This window comes from Acinonyx jubatus, chromosome A1 (genome assembly GCF_027475565.1).
Source record: "Acinonyx jubatus isolate Ajub_Pintada_27869175 chromosome A1, VMU_Ajub_asm_v1.0, whole genome shotgun sequence".
Classification (NCBI taxonomy): domain Eukaryota; kingdom Metazoa; phylum Chordata; class Mammalia; order Carnivora; family Felidae; genus Acinonyx; species Acinonyx jubatus.
This window is the reverse complement of record NC_069380.1, coordinates 206,611,317-206,636,347: the sequence shown is the minus strand read 5'-3', so window position 1 is coordinate 206,636,347 and position 25,031 is coordinate 206,611,317. Positions and strand designations below refer to the sequence as shown.

The window sequence follows — 25,031 nt, the reverse complement described above, 5'->3', positions numbered from 1 at the left end:
CCCTAGTCTGCAGCCTGTTACTCCTTTGAGGAATGTCTTTAGCTGTGTTGATAATTTTAAGAGAATCTGCACAGTTTTTATGCTAGCTGCATTAATTAAAGCTAGATTAAATGAGATGACTGTTGGGATTTAGTACATAAGGTAAAACCTCAATGGAAACCTAATTACAACTTTATTGTAGAAAACTGTTTACTTAAATAATTTTTAAAATGAAGTTTCCTATAACAAATAATCAGGCTCAGCAGACCTTGAAACTATTAAAACCAATCTTTCAATAATACAGGAAAACTCTTTGCCATACTTTAAAAACAACTTTGGGATAACAAGATACAGAATGGGTACAGTTTCATCTTACATTTTTTTTCTTAATTTTTTTTTTCAACGTTTATTTATTTTTGGGACAGAGAGAGACAGAGCATGAACGGGGGAGGGGCAAAGAGAGAGGGAGACACAGAATCGGAAACAGGCTCCAGGCTCTGAGCCATCGGCCCAGAGCCCGACGCGGGGCTCAAACCCACGGACCGCGAGATCGTGACCTGGCTGAAGTCGGACGCTTAAACGACTGCGCCATCCAGGCGCCCCTCATCTTACATTTTTATAGTAGCTGTATGCAAATTTCACAAATCGTTCTCTCTAAAAAAAGTCTAATTTTCAAAAACAACTTGGTAACTTCTCAAAGTCTAAAGTTTCCTACCAAAAATAGTAAATTCTTGTTTTAAACATAATCAAGGGCCAAATTAAAGACATTTAGGGCTAATAATATTTAGTTCCACATTTCACAGAGACAGACAACTGGCCTACAAAGGATGTGCAGCTGGAGAAGGGACATACCAACAAATGTCCCATCTGACTGTTGATCAGGTAAGAACGCAACTATGACTTAGCTGAAGTCAGTGTGGAAGGGGATGATGGCCCCAGAATCACACTGAATTGAACATCTCAGAAGACAGCAAGGGAGAGACTCCAACTGGTGGAGAGTACTGAAAGAAAACACACAGCCAAGAACCAACTCTAACCTCCCAGGGCTTGACCCCACATTAGTCCCCACAGAACACAGTAGATAGTATTTCAGAGCGAAGTCGGGGAAAATCCTGAACTGAGCTTACATCTTCAATGATGGTGGGACAAAGAAAAAAAGTAACTGAAACTACCTACATATAACTACCAGTTATATATAACTTACTATATTTTACTTTGTATTGTCAGACAGGATGGGACTAACAAAGAGACTCAGTTCAGAATCCTTATCTTTCAGCAGAAAAAATTTAGTCTGGCTAGGTTGCTTATTATAAACAAACCTGAAATCTATTGGTTCATAGTATAGGATTCCTTGGGAAAATGTCATGATTATAAATATTTGGAGATATTAATAAATATTAGTATATTTAAATAGTTTAACATAGCATAGCACATAAATGACTAAGACATCTCCACACCTTCTGCATGACTTTTCTTGCCCATCTCAACTGCAAGATGTACCACTGTGCTACCGGAAAAGAACAGTGAGCTGCCCGGAAAAGCAAGAGAACACGCTGAAGGATTCCAGACACCTTTTGGCGATTATCCTTTTCAGCTTTTAAAAGAAGATCATCACCATCTTCCTAAAGAAAATAAAACAATCGATTCTTAGTAGATAGTAATATGAAAATTTTAAATGTTACAGTGAAAATAAAAATAGTGCTTCTCAAACTAGAATGTTCCTGGAGATTTATGAAGGATATTTTGAGGGATGGCCTCATAGATTTCAACTATAGCTATTTCTAGTGTCAATCTCTCATCTCAAATAATGTAAAGGGCTAAATTGACCCTAAGCCTAAGTCTTCCCCTACAAGGAGTTAAAGCCCACCACTCCAGACTCCATTGGTAGAATGTTATAAAGAGGGCTCCTTTTAAGGAGAATGCCTTTTCCCTTCTATGCCTGGAAAAATCCTTATATTTCAATGTCGGCCCCTCTGTGAAGCTCTCCTGTTGTGTGTGACTATGGCACTTTGCTCAGACATCCATGACAATTTTCACTAAATTATTCTGTACTGATTCATGTATGTTTCCCACCATACTGAGATCTACTCAAAAGCAAAGACCTTGTCATCTATCTTTGTATTAACATAATGCATAAAGTCCAGCATGTAGTAGGATCCAACAAACGTTTGCTGAATAAACACTAACAAGCCAGTAGCTAAAAATTAGATTCTAGAGAATGAGACAGTATCTAAACATTTGCTTGCCCATCATCCTACCACAGTTACTTCTTCACAGTACTCAATTTTTAATGGAGTATCTGCCCTTCCCCTACATAGCCCATACGATTCAGTGAGAGCTGATACTTCCCCAGCTCTCAGGGGAAGGCCCTAAGGGGCTATAAAATGTACTTTGCATTATCCCTAGCCAAGAGTGACTCCCAGTACCCTTGCCTGGAATGCTGGAGAAGAAATACTTGTACTGTTTTTGTTTTTCCCCTTCTCTCTCCCTCTGGACATGGACAAGGTATCCTTAGAAGCTGCTGGCAGCCATTCTGCTCCCACAAAGAGAGATGGACTTAAGTTGAAACTGCCACCTTAGAAAATAAACTAGAGAGAAAGAGCTCAAGTCTGTGGTAGCATAACTGAGTCAAAAGGCTACCCTACTTAACTGGGCTTCTTAATTATGCCAGCCAACTTACCAAGTTTTCTATTATACCCAATCCAAAGGGTCCTAATTGATATAGAGCGATACTTAGGAGAAATCCTACCACTGAGGATTATTTTAATAAAAACAAAATAATAAAATGAATCACTACTAAGGATAGTAACCACTCAAACTAATATCAGCATAGGCTATTCCAAAAATAGCTTAAATGGTATTCCTAATTTCTAAACCAATGTGTTGAAGACTCAGATGTGACAGAAAAGAGAATTATTAAGAAATACAATGGACTATTTATTTCTTCCATGTATAACATATTATATTTGAAATATCAATAAACGAAATATTTTTAACCTATTGAAATATAACCTTAAATATAACAAATAACAATATAACAAAAAACTCAAAAAGGAAAAGAAAAAACCAGGTAAGACATAGAGGCTGCTAATATTAAAACAGTAAGCAGTAAAGAAACAATACCAGAATCACTTAAAAATATCAATCAAACATTAAAATAATTTGCATTCATACTTTAAATCTTAAAGCCAGCTAATTATAATGTTGTGATTTTTAGTGAGAGCAGAGAAAAAGTTCCTGAGTGGAACACTGTCTTGCTGTTTATATGACAGAACTATCAATTGAATAGTGCAGGAGAAAAAAATGACCTATCAAATTAAAAAAAAAAAAAAAATCAAAAGAAGTCTTTCAAAAGAATCAAAGACAATGAGGTAAATAAAAGACCAAAATAATGTAGGTCTTCTAAAATCTGACATTTATTATTTATTACCCTAAACAAACATCTATTTTTTTAAAACCTGCATATAGAGAATCCTCTCTTGATTTTGTTTTATTATTGCAATAATTTTAATATTTATTGAATGTGTACTATGTGGCCTAGGCCCTAAGGTAAAAGCTTTTACAGAATATCTCATTTAATCCTAACAATAATATTATTACAGGTACTATCATCATCTGCATTTTACAGATAAGGAAACTTAAACAGTTTAGTACATTGCTTAAGATTATACAGTTAATAAACAGCAAAGCTAGGATCTGGAAGTTTGTCTTCAGAGCTTGCATTCCTAACTTGATAAATATTATCAAGTTGTCTATTGTAAAATTTGGATAAAATCAACTTTAAATCAATTAAAAGGTTAAGAAATAAGCTTACTTCACTAAGAATAGCTGGCTGAGGACAATATAATGGAGGAGCCGGGAGATACAAGCCGACCGGGACTAAGCCCCACAGTCTCTTACTGAAGTCCTTGGCAGAGTTTAGCAGAAGTTGAAACGTCTCTGAAAGAATATCTGCATCAGCCATAACTGCTGCTTTCAGTACTTCCTGCACTGAACCAAAGAGGAGATTTGCATCTTCTTCTTCAATGGGATCTACCAAATACAAAATTAAGTAAAATAGTTAAAATTTATATTATGCTGATCCTATTTTGTAGTATAAAATTTCGTATCTGAAAAAAATTATCATCAAAAATGAACATAATGGTTGACATGCAAAACATCTCAACTTCTACACAGAAATTTAATAACTATTCTGTTACTTTAAGATTATAGAGGGGGGGCAGGGGCGCCTGGATGGCTCAGTCAGTTGAGTATCTGCTCAGGTATTCGGCTCAGGTCATGATCTCATGGTTTGTGGGTTCGAGCCCTGTATCGGGCTCTGTGCTGACAGCTCGGAGCCTGCTTCTGATTCTGTGTCTCCCTCTCTTTGTACCTCCCCAATTTGTGCTCTGTCTCTCTGTCTCTCTCTCAAAAATAAATAAATATTTAAAAAAAAAAAAGATTATAGAGGGGGGCAGTGCCTGGATGGCTCAGTAGGTTAAGCACTGGACTCCTGATTTGGGCTCACGTCATGATCTCATGGTTTATGAGCACCAGCCCCGCATCAGGCTCCGTGTTGGGTATGGAGTCTACTTAAGATTCTTTCTCTCTGCCTCTCCTGTGTATGCTCGCTCTATCAAATAAACAAATAAAAATTAAAAAATTTTAAAAGATCAGAGCATAAGACCTTTTGCAAAATTATACAAGATATTATAATAACAACAACTATGTAACAAAAATATACTTGGAACATAGTCCTGAGTTAAAAAATAATAAATGAAAAAATACTGATGGGAAAAAAAATATCAGGAAAGACACCAAAATAAAATACAACATTATGTGAATGCAGCTAGTGGGAGAGTAATTTTTTTTCTTAACATTCCACCATAGTACTTTTTTAACTGATTGAGCCACCCAGGTGTCCCTTTTAGTCTTTTTTTTCAAAACCAACTTTCATGTAGTTACATTTTCTCTCCATTTATTTTCAAAAATATTGGCAGGTAATTATCAAAGTTTTCAGTAAGATTTCCAGGTATTATGCATTCTTTCTGGAAAGAGAAGTTACAATTAGTAAGTTCTAAGAATCTAGAGTTAGAAGCCTCTCTGCTTAATGGAGACAAGAACTAATAAAACCAAAGGGTCCTACAGTAGTCAGCACATACAACTTTAAGTACCCAACTTCATTACTTTTCATCTAAATGTCTCCAGCTATAAAACAAATTTTACAGGGCTCCTGAGTAAATCTATGTAATATATGTGATATTACATTATTTTTAATTTTGTAATACTACTATAAAACTTTCAAATTAAAAACAAAACCAACTCTGTGATTTATGCACTAGGCAAGAGTTGAACTAAATACTTTTAAGTACCCTCCTGTTTATGAGATTCTACGACTCTATGACTACAAAAGAAAATAATCCAAATATAGCAAAATACAACTAGTCAAAAAATATGTATGAAAAATCAGAGTATCATTCGGTTACTGATCATTGTTTTTTGAGCTGGCATAAATTTTAGAAGCTCCCATGATTAAGAATAAATAGCATACTTTTATATTTGATAAGCTTACTTCAAAGTGTTAATATATTTATGGATATTAATAAGCTTTTTAAAATATCAGAAGGTTTATATCAATTAAGCTGATATATATGTCAGACTATATGTAGGTAACACACCTGTAAATTGTTTGTATTTTGAGCCCATTTCATTTTTTGTTTCCAAAGAGGCTGGCCGACCTAAAAAACACTGCAGTTTTTCCTGGAAAATCTGTGCTGGAGTCATATTTATTGGCAAATTCAGACCCTTTTTCTTGGACCTGAAATAACATCAAATTAAGGAAAATGAATCCAAATTCTGAAAAAAGGAAATATTAACACATTAAGAGCTAAACATGAAATGTTAAGGAACAGTGAAATTTACTTTTATTCATCCTCTATTTTAAAAAGTAATAATTGGGGGAAAATAATTGGGGAAATATTACATTAAGGAGATTTTTAAGGGTCTCCAGGATTATGATACTAATATATATCTTCCCATCATTATTTCCCATTGCTGCCCTCCATACTACTCGATCCAAGTTGAACCAAACTTGTCTTTTGCCATATGCCTTTGCTCATGTTTGGAATGTTATCTCTCTCCACAGCTACTGAATTTGTTGAGATTCTGTCTTTCCTTCAATGCCCATCTAAATGTTATCTCCATTTCCTGTCCTATGCCCATTTGATATTATTGCTCTCTCCACTGCACCACTGGCACTTTTCTTACCATATTATCTAAATTATAATAATGTTTTGTGCTCGCTTTGGCAGCACATGCACTAAATTATAATAATGTTTTGCCTTAATTTCTCTACTAAACTATAAATGCCTTAAACATGGAGTCTATGTACCATTTAACTTTATATCCATTAAACTACCTGGCACAGAGCTTAGTACAGAGCACTTACTTAAGAAATACACATATGTTGAATTATTGAACTGAAAAATATCAAAGATATAGTAGTACTATAATAGAAAAGTTAAAATATAGAGATTAGATTTATTAGCTTAAAATTCAAACCCTACTTAAAATAGGCAAACTCTCCCATTGACTTATAAGCACTTTGAGGACATTACTAACAAATGTGCTAAATAAAAAGATTGTTGTTTTTTTTTTTAAATAAAAGATTTAACACAAAAAAGCTGCTGAGCTGTCCAACACAGTAGCCCCTAACTGCATTTAGCTATTTAAATTAGGTTGAAAATTCAATTCCTTGGTCTTATTAGCCACAATTCAAGTGCTCAATGGTTACATGTGGCTAACAGCTATCATACTGAACTGCACATAGAGAACATTTCCATCACTGAAGAAAGTTTTATTGGACAATTCTGGACTAAGGATTCCACAAAGTGCATAAATGCCAGCAATGAGAGAAATAAAAAATAGTTAGATGATACTATTATACTGTTTCTCAACCTATGTTTGCCTAAAAATACATACCTTGTGAAATTACTATCATGTTTACAGAATAGTTGGAAGGCCACACCAATTGAAACAGATGTCTTCCAGTCTCCAAGTTTATGTGCCAACCACACAGCCTCTGGAACTAGGCCACCAATAAGTAATAATTCAAGGGCATATTCAACTGTCCAAACATTAGAAAGATTCTGATCTCTTACAACACTGGCCACCTTAGAGTGTTGCAGAGGAATAAGTCGAAGGGACTGTTCTATGTGTAAATAAAAGAAAATGGATATTAACAATTACATTTATCAGAATCACTCCTCCTCACATACTTACATACCTTTTTTTTATTAAGATTTTATTTTTAAGTAATCTCTACACTGAACATGGGGCTTGAACTTATAACCTGGCGATCAAGAGTTGCATGCTTCACTGACTGAGCCAGCCAGGAGCCCCTATCTCTTTAATTAGTATTTTCTAATAATCAGCCTCAACTGCTGATATGTTATTGGAGATACGTTTTTTGAAATAGTGCTCCAGCTATTTCCCTGTTAACTTTGGGTAAAATACAAGTTAGACAAGGAGATAGCAGCTCACGAAATGCTCTAAAGTGCTAGTGTAGTAGCTATATGTGTACACACACCCCCATAAAGTGAAAGAGAACTTCCATAGACGTTTAAACCGTTTGGGGGATTCTTTGATGAATAAAGTTCTCAAGAAAGTGATCTAAAACGAAATGTTGGTTGAATCAAGGTAGAAGCAGGACTATGGGTATCTTCTGAACCTAAACCTGGTGGAATTTGTCACACACCTTACATGGAGGGCCCATCTTTGAAGCAAGTGTCCATCCCGTGCACACTTGCTTCAACGGAAGCAAATAAGGTACAAAATGGTTTAAAATAATACTTAACATACTCCAGTTTGTTTGGTTTTTTTTAGCACTGAAGAATATGACTCATTAGTGGGTCATGAAATAAATGCCAGCATTCTTAAAAAATGGAACAGAACAGGATACAGAAACAGAAGAGATAGCATCAGAGTACATTACATAAAACAAATATAAATACAATTTAATGAAAATGCTGTATCAGATAATATAAACATACAAATGTACACTTAAATGTACTGGGCCACAGTGTACAATTTATTACTGTGGGCTGCTCTGAAATACATCTCTATTTCTCCTACTAGAAATTTGGAGGGCAGACTGCATTTTACATGACTTTGCATTCCTTATAGTGTCATACAATAAAAAACTAATTTGAGGTAAAATTCAAGCATTAAGTATTCAGTATATTAGTGTCTCTAAGAGAGTAGAAAAGAACGATTTTCAAAAGTCCTGACTAAATGACAAGATTTCAGTCTGGTTTGGGATTAAATACAAAGGGTCCTATCTTTCTCCCTAGCCTTCTATATTTTCCCCTAATTAAAATAACATGAGGGACGCCTAGATGGCTCAGTCAGTTAAGCATTTGACTCGATTTTGGCTCAGGTCATGATCTCACAGTTGGTGAGTTCAAGCCCCACATTGGGGTGAGTTCTGCCCCTCTGCTCACTCGCACGCTTGCTCTCTCTCTCTCTCCCTCTCTCAAAATAAATACTTTGTAAAAAAAAAGTAACATGAACAAGCCACTTGGAAATACAATGCCTGAACTATTTTTTTAAGTCTATTTATTATTTTGAAAGAAAGAATGTGAGCAGGCAGAGAGGAGAGGGAGAGGGAGCAGGGCAGAGAGAGGGAGAGGGAGAGGGAGGGAGAGGGAGAGAGGGGAGAGGGGAGGAGAGGGAGAGGAGAGGGAGAGGGAGAGGGAGGGAGGGAGAGGGAGAGGGAGAGGGAGAGGGAGAGAGAGAGAGAGAGAGAGAGAGAATCTCAAGCAGGCTCCATGCTGTTAGCATGGATCTCAGATCTCACGAACCATAAGATCATGGTCTGAGCCAAAATCAAGAGTCAGATACTTAACCAACTCAGCTACCCAGGTGCCCTGAACTGCTATTTTTTTAAAAAAAATACATATCGCTGGGGTGCCTGGGTGGCTCAGCTGGCTAAGCGTCCAACTTTGGCTCAGGTCATGATCTTACAGTTTGTGAGTTCAAGCTCTACATTGGGCTCACTGCTGTCAACTCTGTCCACCTCTCTCTCTGCCCCCCTCTCTCTCGATCTCTCACAAAAATAAAACATTTTTAAAAATAAAAATAAAATAAAAATATATATTGCTAAGATTTCCACTCACTCCCTCAAAATAAAACTGGCAAATAGTATATGTGGGTTTCTGCTTCTTGAAACAATTAGTTTCTCATGTGATCAACATAGCCTCTCCCCACACCAAACACTAACACTTTGGCTCTTTGACAAACACATTTGGATAGAAACAAAAAATTTCGTCATTCACTTGAATGTTTGATTCTGCATAGGCAAACAGCCAGGATATTGATTAAATTTGTCCTAGCTTTTCATTTACTATGAGAAAGGTACTGTAATATTGAAAGAACTTGAATGATTTAATGTTCTGAAAATTTTATTGCTTTGCTTTCATACAATAAACATCACATCAAATAAGCAACACAAATCCCCAATACATTCTGCCACTAGTTCTGATTTAAAAGATTAATATGAAATCTATTGTAAGTCAAGACTATAGATACCCTTTTTCAAGATACTAGGAAATTAAAGAAACTAAAGGCTATATACCAAGTTCCAGGTATTTAGATTTTCAGTAATTACTGTCTCAGGCTTAGGAAGAGATCACAAAATTTTCTTTCCTAGCCTCTCCTCTCACTGGGAAGATATTTACAAACAAATATAAATTAAAAGCAATTAAAAGGTGTGTCTTTGAGCTTTTATAAATGTTTATGAATATGTCCAAAATCAATTCAATAATTCTATCACCTTTTCTCCTACAGTGTGAGAAAAATCAATGTTCCCTAGGTATGCAAAGTGATCTGAAAAGATCATGCCAAACAGCTCAAGTCCTATAAATAATATAGGATAGGAAAGACAAGAAATTGAGACAAATTTTCTAAGTCAGGATTTGACCTTTTTTTTTAAGATTTTTCTAAAAACCACACGGAGTGCTACTTCTTCTATTCAGTAAAATGATGCAAACTAAGGATACAATTTGTTGTCAGAAACATTACTACCAAAGATAGGGAACACAAGTGATAAATACCTAGGGCTATAACAAAAAGAGAGCTTAAATGTAAAACCACCAAAATAAATAAATAAATAAATAAATAAATAAATAAATAATAAATAAATAATAAATAATAATAAATAATAAATACAGTTGACCCTTGAACAACATGGATTTGAGCTGTGCAGGTCTACCTACATGCAGATTTCTTTTGATAAATACAGTACAGTAATATAAATGTATTTTCTTGTATAATTTTAAAAAAAATTTTTAAGTTTATTTATTTTTGAGAGAGAGACAGAGCACAAACAGGGAACGGGTAGGGAGAAAAGGAGACATAGAATCTGAGCTGTCAGCACAGAACCTGACACGGGGCTCGAACTCACAGACTGCCATGAGATCATCACCTGTGCCAAAGTTGGATACTTAACCAACTGAGCCACCTAGGAGCCCCTCGTATAATTTTCTTAACATTTTCTTTTTTCTAGCTTACATTATTATAAGAATTCAGTATATTATACAAAATGCATATTAACGGTTTATCTTATGGATAAGGCATCCGGCCAACAGTAGTTTATTGACAGTTTCTGGGGAGTCAGAAGTTATATGTGAATTGTTGACTGCACAGGGGGTCGTCACCACTAACCCTGCATTGTTCATTGGTCAACTATAATACTGTAATTAAACAATCCATATTCAATAAAAACAAACCCAAGCAATTACCTTTCTCAGATTTTATTCGTTTACAGTCACTGAGAATCTCCTATGTGTCATACACTAAGCTAGAACAGTATTATTCCCAAAGAATAATGATCACTGTATAATATGATTTTAAATATTATGTGAATAAACAAAGTGAGAAAATTATTTGCTTACTATATTACCTGTTTTAGTATGAAGGGGAGGAAGAACATTCACATTGTGAGGTGGCAAAATGCAAAGCGGCTGATTGGTGAAATAGGCGGCCATGAAGCGAGCCATGGACTGGATAACCTTTACTGCCGCCTCAGGATGAGCACTTCTCGTCATTCCAAACTCAGAATGAGACTTCTCAGGAACTAAGGAATACAGCAAATGACCAAAGGAGATTCTGATCAAACTGTCAAAAGGTAATAATATTTAGGTTCCCAACATTACCTAAGAGGAAAATTATAATTTAAAATTTTTTCTGAGATGAGCATCCATTACCTGTATGAGCTAATTTGTTTTTTTTTAGGTTTATTTTTATTTATTTTGAGAGAGAGAGAACAAGCAGGGGAGGGGCAGACAGAGAGGGAGACAGAATACCAAGCAGGCTGTCAGCACAGAGACCTACGACAAAGGGCTCAGACTCAAAAACCAGGAGATCATGACCTGAGCTGAAATCAAGAGTTGGCGGCTGAAATGACTGAGCCACCCAGGCATCCTTGAGCTAATTCATAATAGGTATTTATGCTTCTTGAGGACAATAGAACAGAAATAATTAGCTGATAATTACGAGCACATGCACTTAAGAACCACTGATGACTTTTAGCTACCAGTTTTATTTCAAAACATGGAAGGATAAATACAAAACAATCCAGCCATGATGGATTCACAAGCTTAGATTTCATTATTTTCCCTTCTTCCTTCCCTAATTTTTTTTTCTTTTATTAAAGGAGGCAGAGCTTACTACGTATATAATCTGAAAAGCACTACAACACTGATTCTTAATGCTGTCTTCTATACCATTAGATCTGGGAATTACAATACACTCCCATTAGTAAGAATGGTTCATTGTTATAAGATTCTTTTAGAAGGTAGGGACAAAAGGAATGTGTAGGGTAGAGGGAGAAAGCGGGTAAGGGAGTGGGAGTTACATCAGGATTTCTTTTTTTTAATTTTTTTAATGTTTTATTTATTTTTGAGACAGAGGCAGACAGAGCATGAGCAGAGGAGGGTCAGAGAAAGAGGGAGACACAGAATCTGAAGCAGGCTCCAGGCTCTGAGCTGTCAGCACAGAGCCTGACCCGGGGCTCGAACCCACAAACCGCGAGATCATGACCTGAGCAGAAGTCCGACGCTTAACTGACTGAGCCACCCAGGTGCCCCTGTCAGGATTTCTGCAGTGATTCTGATGTATAAATTAGCAGGAGCAAACATGTCATCCCTATTTGAGAATCAAAACTCAGTAACACAAACTGGCATTCAGAAATTTGAAAATAGTGAAACTGTTAAATATAAATACTACAGTAACATTAATTTTTATGAAATTTATGGCCCCAATAGTAGCAAAATATTTTTCTTTCCCAGAAGTCACTTGATATATTCATAAGGATATTAAGTTCTATATGCATATGGACCATTTCTGTCTTGTCACCGTATATTTCAGCACTTAACACTACTCTTCCTCATAGAGTAGGTACTCAAGATTATTAATAAACTTTTTTTTTCATAAAGGGGATCTTGAGAAAATCTTATTAGCCTCCAAGTAGTATTCTTCATTTGGTCATTAAACATTTGGAAAAATCCTACTATTTCTTCACATTAAAGTTAAAAATACATAGGTAAGAATTATTCTCTCCTGGATAAAATTTACTGTAGGAATTATATAAAGGCAAGATTTCCAGTAATTTTAATCATACAAAATTCATTATGCAAAGCCAGAAATAAGCTCCTTAAATGGAGAGCAACCTAATTCTACAAGATGATCACAGAGTAAAACTGTATCAATTCATAAGTAAAACAATTTTGAAAGGGTAATTCTGTGTGTAGCACTGTGATGATGTTAATAATGACAATCTTACACAATAAAAATTATAACTATATAAAATGATTTAATGAGGTAAGTGTGCAGGAAAAAGATAACATAGCAGGCCTGACTACTTGAAAGTTTTGCTTATAATGCTGACCCTTGGATAGCATCTGGGAACTTGGATTTGGGAAAGATTCCTACCACCTTAACTAATGAGAGTGGCTCACTAGACCTAACTGTACAATCAATGTGGTTTATGCTGAACACCTATTTTTCTTCTGAGAGTGTAGAATTTTGGTAAGGGCTAGGCAGAGGGGTGACTACATGACTATCCAGCCTCTAATTAAAAACCCTGAGCACTGGGGTGCCTGGATGGCACAGTCGGCATCCAACTCTTGATCTTGGCTCAGGTCATAAACTCGCGATTCAGGAGTTCAAGCCTCACACTGGGCTCTGTGCTGATGGTGTGGAGCCTGCTTGGGATTCTGTCTCTCCTTCTCTCTAACCATCCCCCACTTGTGATCTCTCTTTCTCAAACTAAATAAATACACTTAAAAAAAAAAAAAAAAACCTGAGCACTGAGTCTCTAAATGAGCTTCCTTGGTCAGTAATATCTCACATGTGTTGACACAACCTGTTGTTAGAGGAACTAAGTGTGTCTGTCCTGTGTGACTCTACTAGGAAAGGAGTCTTGGAAGCTTGTGCCTGGTTTCCTCTGGACTTCACCCCATGCACCTGTTCCCTCTGCTAATTTTGCTTTGGAGCCTTTCATTGTAGTAGATAATAGCCTTGAGTACAACTATATTCTGAGTCCTAGCATCCTCCCTGTGAACACTGAACATGAGGGGTAGTCTTTGAGACCCCCAACCCAGTAAGGATACACTTAATATATTCTAAACAATAGCCATTAAAAACTAAAACATACATTACTATAGGTTCAATTGACTTAAAAAGTTACATCATATAATGATAACACCACTGGAAAAAAAAAAAAAGAAGAATGTCCAATCAGTTAAAAAGTCATATAGAAAGATCTGTCAATGCACAGCTAACAGACCTTTCTGGAGGGCAATTACAGAAATTTAACCTTAAGAAATTATTAGTAATGCTCACAAAAATTTATGTACACTTCAGCACTATTTAAAACAGTAAATAGGTGGCAACAACTGAAATGTCCAATAATGGGGGAAAGGTTTAATAGGCTTCAAAAAAGAATATTATTTACATTAGAAAATATTCATCAAAATATTAAATTTTAAAAGACTACAAAACAATACACAGCTCTAATAATATATACATATAAATGTATACCAAAAAATGGTAAGTTATAAGTAATTTTATTTTCTTTATATTTTCCATATTTTCAAAATTATCTAAAATGAACACATATTACTTCCCTAATGAACACAAAGATTTTAAAAGATAAAAATCACAAAGAGCAAGAAATCGATAAACAGTGGCTCAAACAATAAAAACCTAAGTTGGCATGGACTCCATTTAAAACTTCTGATACACTAGGCCTTTCAGACACATTTGCATGCATAGTATACACCTAATAGTTTAGTACTTATAACCATTAGAGATATATTCTATGTTCATATATACCTTTCACTCTCATTATTGCTTAGTTTAAATATACTTCTTTAAAAATTTTTTTAATGTTTATTTTATTTTTGAGACAGAGACAGAACATGAGCGGGAGAGGGGCAGAGAGCAAGGGAGACACAGAATCTGAAGCAGGTTCCAGCCTCTGAGCTGTCAGCACACAGCCCGACACAGGGCTTGAACTCATCAAATGCGAGATCATGACCTGAGTTGAAGTCGGATGCTCAACAAACTGAACCACCCAGGCGCCCCAAAATAGACCTCTTTTAAAAAGGGGAACTCAGATACTCTGCAGCCTCTTAAGTGAATTTTTAAAAAAGACTCAGAATACCTCAGAAAGTGATTTTCATCATTTTACTAAACCACCTTAAGCAATGGTTAAAGAAAATATAAATATACTAAGGAAAAATACTCGGATACCTGATATTATGCCTAACAAATATGGCTATGAAAAAATAATGCTATTAACTCGGCAGGTAACTACTGCTAAGCCCTGAGGAGACAAAGATTTAAAAAACAAAAGCAAAAATAAAACATGATCTTTGCTAATAAGAAGTTGACAGGCCAAAATTCACCATGACATAATTTAGTCAGAGCAACCAACTTTTATGTATAAGCAATTTCATATCTAAATGTATGAATACAAATTAATGAGATTAAACATACTGACTGCTGAAATGCATACCTGAACAATCCTCATTTTCTTTTACAGGTAGGTGGGACCACTTCAATATTTCTCTTACTAGCTGATCACACAATCCTTGAGCATCATTTAAATTATAGCTATAGATGTAGCAGTAGAAAAGAGAAAGATAATAGCGTATCTGAAGAAAACATGTCCTTCTTCCTCCTTAAACAAGAATTAAGTTTACATTAAAAACATGTTAGCACAATTTGACAATAAATTATATTAAAAAATAAAAAGGTAAAATAAACTAGATTAAAAAATAAAAACAACTTAGCAAAAAAAACAAAAAAACATGTTAGCAAGGTAATGTTCTTTTTTTTTTTTTTTTTAAGTTTATTTATTTAGGGGGCACCTGGGTGGCTCAGTCAGTTAAGCACTGGACTCTTGGTTTCAGCTCAGGTCATGATCTTGCAGTTCGTGAGTTAGAGCCCCGTGTCAGGCTCCACGCTGACAGAGTGGAGCCTGCTTGGGATTCTCTGTCTTTTCCTCTCTTTGCCGCTCCCTGGCTCACATGATTGGTCTCTCTCTCAAAATAAACAATAAAGTTTATTTATTTAAGCAATCTCTACACCCAATGTGGGGCTCAAACTCATAACCCTGAGATCAAGAGTCACATGCTCTAGTGACTGAGCCAGCCAAGATCCCCAGAAAGGTAATGTTCTTGATCTGGGTGCAAAGTAGACAGGAATATTCAATTTATGAAAGCTGTTACTCAGTTTATGTGACTTTTTCTCTGTATTTGTTTTATACTTTAGTAAGAGTTTTTATCTTAAAACAGGTCAGCAATAATTTGTTCTTTTTCATTTTAAGTTCTGAATGATTTTATTATCTTTCATCAGGCCCTAGGATGACTAAGATTTTATCCCAAAAGAGCTACAAATCCTCATCATTTCAGCACTAAAATCCACTAACAATATCTCAAGTACATGATATAAAACAGAAGGAGACATGCTAAAAAAGAAAACCCCAAGAAACCATATGTCTATCAAACAGTTAGTCAAAGAGACTTCCCAAAGGAGAAGAAGCACTATCCAATGAGATAGGAGCCCCTGATCACTGCCTTCAAATATCTGGAGGGTGTTTAGGACTGACACTGTCGGTTGCCTGACCCTTATCCATTGTTCCTGAGCAAAAGAATTCCAATTTTATTTGGAGTTAATAATGAACCCACATCACAATTTCTCACTTAGATGTAGCCAAGTGAAAAAATGACTAAGTTCCAAACCAAGAGATAATACTGTGTAGAACTTCCAGAAAAGCTGCTCAAAGGGAGGTGTACCCTTTCTTGCCCTTCCTGCCCTCCTCCTTCCTGCTGTCTAGAATATGCATGTGATGACTGGGGCTCTAATACCCATCTTAGCTCATGTGATGGCCTTAAGATTGGAAGCAATGCACTAAGGATGACTGAGTAGAAAAACTAAAGGAGCATGGGTCCTTACTTAGACCACAGAAACACCAAATCAGCCCTAGACTGTCAACTTCTAGTCTCCTTTCATAAGAAAGAGAAATAAACTTCTTTCTTGTTGAAGCCACTACTACTTCCAGTCTCCATTATTAAAAGCCATTCCTAGTACATACAACTTGGAAATGAAATTAAACATAAAGGTCCATAATGGAACTCATTATGAAAACTTTTCTTCCTCAGAACTTTTCATCTCCTTGAATGCCACTCTTCTTCATCCAGTTGGACAATCCCCAAACCTGAGAACTACATTAGACTTCTTTCTCCAGATCTACTCAGTCACAAGTCCAGCTGATCAAGTCTATTTGGTATCTGTCAAGTGTTACCTCTGTTCTCTAGTACTCCTGATATTGCTTTGATTCAGGACCTCCTCAACTGACTGATTTTCCTGCTTCAATGTAAAACCCACATATCTACACCACACTCCTACAAATGATCTTCCACATTGTACCAAAGGAATCTTTCCAAATGGCCTATATTCATTTGGAAAGTTCTCTTTCCTACATAAAGTATCTAACTGATCCCAATGTCTTCAGGATAAAATTTTGATCCCTTCATATTGCATAGTATGCTCCTTTATCACCTTTTCTCTGCCTACCTCTTACCACCCCACACCCAATATTACATACATATGTCATTTGATCTAGTCCTATGAAACAACTTGCAGTTTACCAAATTGCCATAGTTTCTCGTGCCTTTTTGCTTCTATAATGCTATCTCCTTTGTTAAACCATTACCACTGCTTTAACTGGCCAATTTATACTCAATTTTAAATGTCAAGTCCAGGTTTTCCCCAGGCCAATGCTTACGCTCCAGCTTCAGATTGTGGGAAATGTTCTTCTGTGCTTCTCCAGCATGTACCATACAACATAACAAGAGGAGTGCTAGTTGTTTATGTAATCTCTCTTCCATATTGTGGGCAATTTGTTGTTTATTCCTAGTGCCTAATACAGTACTAGGGACACAGTAGGACCTCAATAAATACTGGTTAAATAGGTGAATGAATGAAATATACAAAGCCACAGCAGTCAGAACATAACTTTAATAATTGGCCAAACCTGACCATGTCGTAGTTACAGTCATGGCTAGTTCCCAGGTCGCTAGCTGAGAACTTCTGTCATCCTAGTCACATCCTCAATATCATGAAAGCTATCACCAGTTTCTAGAATCTACATCTTTATAGTCTCATCAAAAACCCCATGGAGACCAAACTTAACCTAACAATAAGTATAACTCAAGGGAAATTCTTGAAGTTGAATTATGTAAGGGCAGAGAGCCTTAGCTTTGTGTTTCTCTAAGTCTGTAAAAAAGGTGGTAAATGCCCAACAAAACATTATTTTATTTAGTATCTAAAACTCATTTTTCCCATTAATAATCACAGATTCCATCACTAAGCAAAAAAAGGACAAAAGGAGCCTTACCTATAGATAACAGAAAAAACTCTTCATGCTACAAATTCCAAGACCAAAAATAATTTTAAAAGCATTTCTGACACTAAAGATGCCTACCATACGTATTCCATTTGAGCATTAAAAAACTGTGAGCACTCCGAAATCTGGAATTATTTTTAAGCTCTACAGCATGTCAAAATACATTCCTACCAATATTATGACAACTATTATTTTTTAACACTACCCTACCTTTCTCTTGAGTTTCTTGTAGAGCTTTCTTCCACATTAGGACAGACTTTTCATATGATCCTAACAGGAAACATTCTTCACCTACAAAGTTTTTAACCAACAATCAGTCACAGTTAATGAAATTACTTTATAAAAATTTACTTCATTTTAAAATTCAGTAAATAAAGCTCAGCCAGAAACTATTTTGAAAAACAAATAATTGAAACTAATTAATAAAACAGAAGCCCAGTTACTTATATTGCTTATTCACAGAGTTAAAAAAAATGTTTGTAAATTACTGACCATTGATAGATTTAAGTTCTAACGCCTGGTTCAAGCGAATTCCAGCAGTCTGTAAGTTAGCCTGTATGTGACATAGCAGAGCCTTGACAGTAGATGCTTCCTGTGTCATCTTTTCAGTTAACTGTCTGTCACCATCAGGAAGTCTTTGATTTAACTGTGTTTGATACCATAAAGTTTTGTTGTACAACACTCTCCAGAGAACAGCCAATCTGCACACAAAATTAAGTAATCATCAAAACCAAATTTCAGACTAGGAATAAAAATATGTACAGCCTCCTACTTAGTCTTATTATTTCTGCCTGTATTCTTCATTGAAACAATAATATATATACAAACTGATCAGATTTAAATATAGCACAAAGTCCACTGATCAAAAAAAGTATAATACATTTTTTAAATCTTCATAAATCTTCATGGTCATTCTTCTATAGTCATTCTTCTTACCTAAACCAAAATCTTTCAATACTTGGGCATGTATCATGGCTGCCCAAGACTAATATGTCTGTTGAATAACATTTGACTTAAATATAAAAATCTATTAATGCTGACTGGTAAGGGATACAGAGTTTCTTTTTGGGATTATAGAAACATTCTGGAATTGGTGCTAAGAGTTCTACAGCCTTGTGACTATACTAAAAATCAATGAATTTTACACTTTGAAATGGTGAATTTTACAGCATGAGAATTATATCTCAACTTTTCAAAAAGGAAAACATCTATAATGTTAATGGTACCCTAATATAAAGTAATTATACCTGTGTCCTGGTTGTTGAGCAAGATTTACTACTTGAGGATGAATCTTGAAAGATGAACTCCAAGACCAGTTTTCCTGAGAACCACTATCTGGAAACATTTGAAAAATGGGTACCACCAATTTGTCTTGATTTGCTGTTCTACTTCCATCAACTGACGTTGAAATAACTTCAGGCTGAAGAATGTATATGCCATTTAAATAAGCAGCTACCATTTTGAGTAAATGAAAACAAGCCAAAAGCTTCTCTGAAAATAACTGACCCTGCTGTTGCTGAATCAGCAAAAGCTTTATAGTATTTGAGGTCAGCTTTACCAAATGTCCCACATCTTGTTTGTATCTCATATCCCAATAATGGATTGACAAACACTGATGAAAAAGTTGAAAGATACAAAGTACCCATGCATTATGTCTTGTGCTCTTGCTTGAAAAAGGATCAAGTTTGGGGAAAGGACATCTTATAAATTGAAGAATGTAGAAAAAATGAGTGATACAAACGACTGTGTAATTTAACATTAAATTTTTTTCTGTTACATTTTTTGAAATTCCTATAGTCCATGCTGCAAGGAGATTCTTCTGGACAGAATGCAGTTCTGTAATGGTTCTGTCTGTCTCCTCTGTATTATCCTCTGCATGTATTGTATCAAACATAGACGCAAATTCCAATCTTCCCTCCTTGACATTACTGAACAATGGATCCTTTTTTTGGTTCCAAAGTGAGAATAAGTTGTTTGGAAAGTGTTTGCCTTCATTAGTTTCTTCTGCTTCAAAATCCTAAAACATGAGTGAAGAAAATCATGCTTAATTTAATATCTTATAAGTAAAATCACTGGTGTTCTCAAATTTCTCTCCCTTGAACAAGAGAAAAATAAAATATGTTTCTTGGAATAAAGTCAATATGTAACTGTTCAAAGTAAATAAAAGACCTACTAAGTACCTGAAAATCTTCTGCTTTTTCATTTAAGTTCATTCTTTCTTCTGCCTGTAAGAATCTGGGGACAGTAGAATCAGCTACACTTTTATTTCCTTGGTGTTTTAACAGGCTAGACCTTAGGGAATCCAGTGATCGCAAGTTCAGTCCTTTGCCCTTTGGCTGTAGAAGAAAAGATAAAAGACACCCAAGAGCAAAATTTTATCTGTAATTCTATCACAAGCAATTAAAAATTCTATAGACAACTATATACAATCCAAGGACATTACTGTCAGTATGGTTTTAGATCTGAAAAGACAAGCCAACTTTTACCAGCAATACCAAAAGCACTATACCTTAGACAATACCATACTTTGGTACATTTTCTCAAGCCTCTGGGTTGAATCAAGTAGAAGGGATCTCATGAGCACTGATGGAGAGAGGTTATCAAGAAATCGAAGGGTTGTGACCATGTATCCATCAGAAATAATGAGGTAGGGTAATCTTGCGTGTGCTTTTATAGAAAATCTCTGTCTCATAGGGTCACTATCAGAAGCTGTTGAATCTACAGAATTATTTGAATCTTGAAATGTAAGCTGCTGTGGTCTAGCAAACAAACACAAAATTGAAGAATTAGTAAAAGAAAAATCTTAAAGGAAACAATCAGATTATTCCAAAGAAAAGCAACACAACAATTAAAAGCTACAGAATGATAAAACAGCCAGTTAAACACACTAACATTAAATTGTATATATATGTAAGGCAGACATAAGTGATTAAATAAAATGTAGGTTTATGTGTTTTTTAAATATTCCCTGAATTGTGGCATTCACTCTATTTTGTTTTTAATTTAGTTTTATACAAACTATTTCAGAAAAGAAGGCAGTTCATATACAAACTATTTCAGAAAAGAATTAAGGCAGTTCAGTTTTACTATTACAGAGAATTAAGTAATTAACCTTCTTTCTTACTATATATTTAAATATACTTATAAGAATATAATTATGAGTTATGAATACATAATTAAGTAATATTAAATAATCAGAATCAGGTACACCACCATAACAGTAAGTAAGTACATTTACGAAGAAAGTCAAATTTAATCTTCAGCTGATAAAATTTTACCTACTACTATCTTCTCCAAATGTCTTTCTCAGTTTTTTCTTTCTCCTCCTTAATAACTGGTGTATTCATTACAGACATTTTTCTAAATTTATTTTTTAATAATAAATATGTATCACTTATATAATCAGAAAAAGTAATCCATTTTAAAAGGCCCTAAACTGGGGGCACCTGGTGGCTCAGCCGGTTAATTAAGCATCTGACTTCAGCTCAGGTCATAACCTCATAGTGAGTTTGAGCCCCACATCAGGCTCTGTGCTGACAGCTTGGAGCCTGGAGCTGCTTCAGATTCTCTGTCTCCCTCTCTCTGCCCCTCCCTTCCCCACTTGACTCTATCTCTCTCAAAAAAAAAAAAATAAATAAGCCTTAAAAAAAATTTTTTTTAAGTCCTAAATTGGGGTGCCTGGGTGGCTCAGTGGTTAAGCATCTGACCCTTGGTTTTGGCTCAGGTCATGATCTCATAGTTCATGGGTTGGAGTCTCACATTGGGTTCTGCGCCCATGTAGCGGAGCCTGCTTGGGATTTTCTCTCTTCCTCTCTCTCTGCCCCTCCCCTGCTCATGTTCTCTCTCTCAAAATAAATACACTTTTTTTTTAAAAAAGGTCCTAAATTAGTTTGTTGTTTTTTTTCACGCAGACTCCACGCCCAGTGCAGAGCCCAACTCTGGGCTTAAAATCACAACCCTGAGATCAAGACCTGAGCCAAGACCAAGAGTCAGATGCCTAACAGACTGAGCCACCCAGGAGTTCCCTAAATTAAAGAAGACTACGAGGCGGGTGCCTGGGTGGCTCAGTCCGTTAAGCATCCGACTTCCACTCAGGTCATGATCTCGTTGTCGGTGAGTTCTAGTCGGCATTGGGCTCTGTGTTGACAGCTCAGAGCCTGGAGCCTGCTTCAGATTCTGTGTCTCCTTCTCAGTCCCTCCCCCACTTGCTCACACATGCGCGCACACGCGCTCTCTCGCTCTCTCTCACAAAAGTAAATAAACATTAAAAAAAAATTTTAAATAAATAAGAATATGAGGACATTCAAGTCAATTATAAATTGGACCATAAAGAAATAAGGAAAAAAAAATACTTTCACTGCAGGAAGTGTCAATTTTTTTTAAAAGATCTTATTGTTAAGTAATCTCTACACCCAAAGTGGGGCTCCAACTCACAACCCCAAGATCAAGAGTCACATGCTCTTCCAACTGAGCCAGCCAGGTTCCCCAACAATTTTTTCACTTATAATTTTCCAGTGCTAAAAATTAAGCATCACTTTTTGCTACAAATAATCAAGGACAATCCCTTAATCTCCTTTCTGTGAAGCAATAGCAATGGAGTGATTTCAAAATCCTTTTCCAATGTTTTTGTTTTGTAAATACCTATGTGTATATGTCAGGTCATATCTAATACTAACATCAATAACAAAAATATTTACTAAGCACTTATGTCAGAATTGTGCTTATTTATAACCATTTATTATTTTACTTCATTCCCTCAACCCTAAGAGACAAATATAGTCATTTTCACTTCCCAGTAAAAGAAAAAGAGCTTAAGGTATAACTTACCCAAAGTCATACAACTAATAAGTAGAAGAACGAAGATTTAAATTTTGATCTGACTCCAAAGCCAAACTGCTACCCCATCCCACAATTAAAAATTAAAACATGGCTAAATTCTAAATTCTTCTATCCATTTCCAACAACTTTTCCCCTTCTTCCCTTTGGGGGAAAAAAACAGATAAATCCATGTGCCAAGTTAATTTTGAGTTACTCATTTATTTAAGTGGCCTTCTTTTAAAGAAACAATAAAAGACATATCACACTTCTTTGAATTTTACATAAAAGAAGACAAATGTTTCAGTGCTATTGAATATTTAAATAACTTATACTTACATAGTCACAATGTCATATTTTCACCAGGATTTAGCAACAAAAAGAAATAGAAGAAAACTATAAATAAGAAACAGATATTGAAAGGACAGACTCAAAGAGAGCAAAAGACAATTCGAAAGATGAAATTATTTTTTAAAAATACACAGTAAAGTAATACCAAAAGAGAAAACCTTCTACAAACAAATTAAAATAATTCAAATGTCTCACCTATATGTTATGAGTGGGTGAAAAGGAATAAATTCTGCTGGCCCAAATTCTATAGAGCAACCAAATGTAATTAATGTTACCAATTCACCTTGACAGGTCAATAAAACCAGGGAGCCACGTTTTAACATACAAGCCAGAAAAAGACTATCATGAGTCCAGCTGATATCACCTACCCAGTAGGACCTAGAAAAAGCAAGACAGTATGTTTAGAAAGGACTCTCTACAATGTCTTTAACAATTTAAAATGGCCAAGCAGAGTTGAAACACTTCAAAAAATAAGGAGGAAAGAATGAATAGTAGCAAACTGCCACATACATTTCGTGTATTTTACTTCCCAGAAAAAAGGTAAGGAAGAAAAGGAGTTTGCTCATCAACATCTACTCCATAAAACATACAAACTAGAAATTCACATAGGCACATAAGCAAATGATAAGATGAAAATAGTCCCTAAAAGAGGTAAGCTTTTTAGTCACTCACATTTTAATTAGAACAACTTTAATTCTATTGGTGTCTACAACTCAAATCTACTGATAGATTTAAAGGTCAGTCAATACCATGCCTGCCCTCTCTCTGCAGCTTGCTAGAGGTTCCATGCAGCAGCAGACTCCCTCTTCCCAAAGTCATCCTTACAGCTCCTTAACTATCTAGTAATATTAATCTTTCATGGCGACAAAAAGTAGCTCCTTATGTAAATAATGACGTACACTCTAAGTCAAAGAGACCACTGCACTGAGACCAGCAATTCATTCATTTTCTTTTTTCTTTCTTTCTTTCTTTCTTTCTTTCTTTCTTTCTTTCTTTCTTTTTCTTTTCTTTTCTTTTCTTTCTTTCTTTCTCTTTTTGAAGTAGAGTCAAGACACAATGCTACATTAATTTCAGGTGTAAGAATGAGTAATACCTTCAGAAAAGAACTTTTGGGTGGGGAAAGAAAATGAAGAGGCAAGACTAGATAGATCTGAAAACTTTGGAAATTCAGAGAACAGCAAAGAAAAATGTTCAGAAAAGGAAATTAGGAAGTCCAAGAGGAAACCTTCCTACTCTATAATCCCAAATAGATCCTGGCAGAGGCTCTTGTGCTATCAAAAATCCTGATTATTGCTATTAACCCACATGCAGAGCATGCCAACTTTGTTTAAAAAGCTATAAACACCTCAGCCACCCCAAGTATATAATGATCTTCCCAGTCCAGGATTTCTCATTTCAGTCTCTAATTAAGCCCAATATCCCCTATCCAGTTATGATTCCACTCCTCCTGAGATAACACAGAAAAAAATAAAAGAGAAAAGAAAATATGTTCATGTATCTTCCACCCTACCAGATCCTTCCTTAAGATAAGATTTTCCTTCATATAGCAATTAATCAAGCACAAATGCTGAAAGTAAGCTGCATTATCTACCTAAATATCTATTTAGATATCTTTTGTATTATCAGAGCCTTAAACTTATTAAACTATTAGAAGAGAAAATAAAAATGCTATGCAGAAACACAAGAGTTCATACCTGATAAGTGTAGGTGGAACCACAGGATTCTTATTACTACACCCTCTCAGGCTACCACAGAGAGTAACAAAATTCAACGTGTTTATAAACAATACCTGAGTTGCCTAGAAAGCAAAAAAAAAAAAAAAAAAAAAAGAATGCAAAAAAACATTAAAATTATTTTACTTTAATCATTACTTATAATTCTAGAGACCTATTATTATATTAATAAACTATCTTGGAAGTCTTTCCCAACTGGC

At 35.3% G+C, this 25,031-nt stretch overlaps 1 protein-coding gene across 9 annotated transcripts in view; it reads right to left on the bottom strand.

Moving 5' to 3' along the window:
- CPLANE1 (ciliogenesis and planar polarity effector complex subunit 1) overlaps positions 1 to 25,031 on the bottom strand; it is a 139,495-nt gene that overhangs the window by 92,160 nt on the left and 22,304 nt on the right. For all 9 annotated transcript variants that reach the window (XM_053201405.1, XM_053201388.1, XM_053201403.1 and 6 more), the window contains exons 8-20: positions 24,793 to 24,896; positions 23,294 to 23,476; positions 20,442 to 20,691; positions 20,113 to 20,268; positions 19,180 to 19,949; positions 18,425 to 18,633; positions 18,143 to 18,223; positions 15,038 to 15,202; positions 10,919 to 11,092; positions 6,940 to 7,168; positions 5,637 to 5,776; positions 3,794 to 4,011; positions 1,437 to 1,601 (exon numbers count right to left, since the gene is read on the bottom strand). In XM_053201405.1, the coding sequence (XP_053057380.1) occupies positions 1,437 to 1,601; positions 3,794 to 4,011; positions 5,637 to 5,776; positions 6,940 to 7,168; positions 10,919 to 11,092; positions 15,038 to 15,202; positions 18,143 to 18,223; positions 18,425 to 18,633; positions 19,180 to 19,949; positions 20,113 to 20,268; positions 20,442 to 20,691; positions 23,294 to 23,476; positions 24,793 to 24,896 (2,844 nt within the window). The remainder of the gene's footprint in view (positions 1 to 1,436; positions 1,602 to 3,793; positions 4,012 to 5,636; positions 5,777 to 6,939; positions 7,169 to 10,918; positions 11,093 to 15,037; positions 15,203 to 18,142; positions 18,224 to 18,424; positions 18,634 to 19,179; positions 19,950 to 20,112; positions 20,269 to 20,441; positions 20,692 to 23,293; positions 23,477 to 24,792; positions 24,897 to 25,031) is intronic.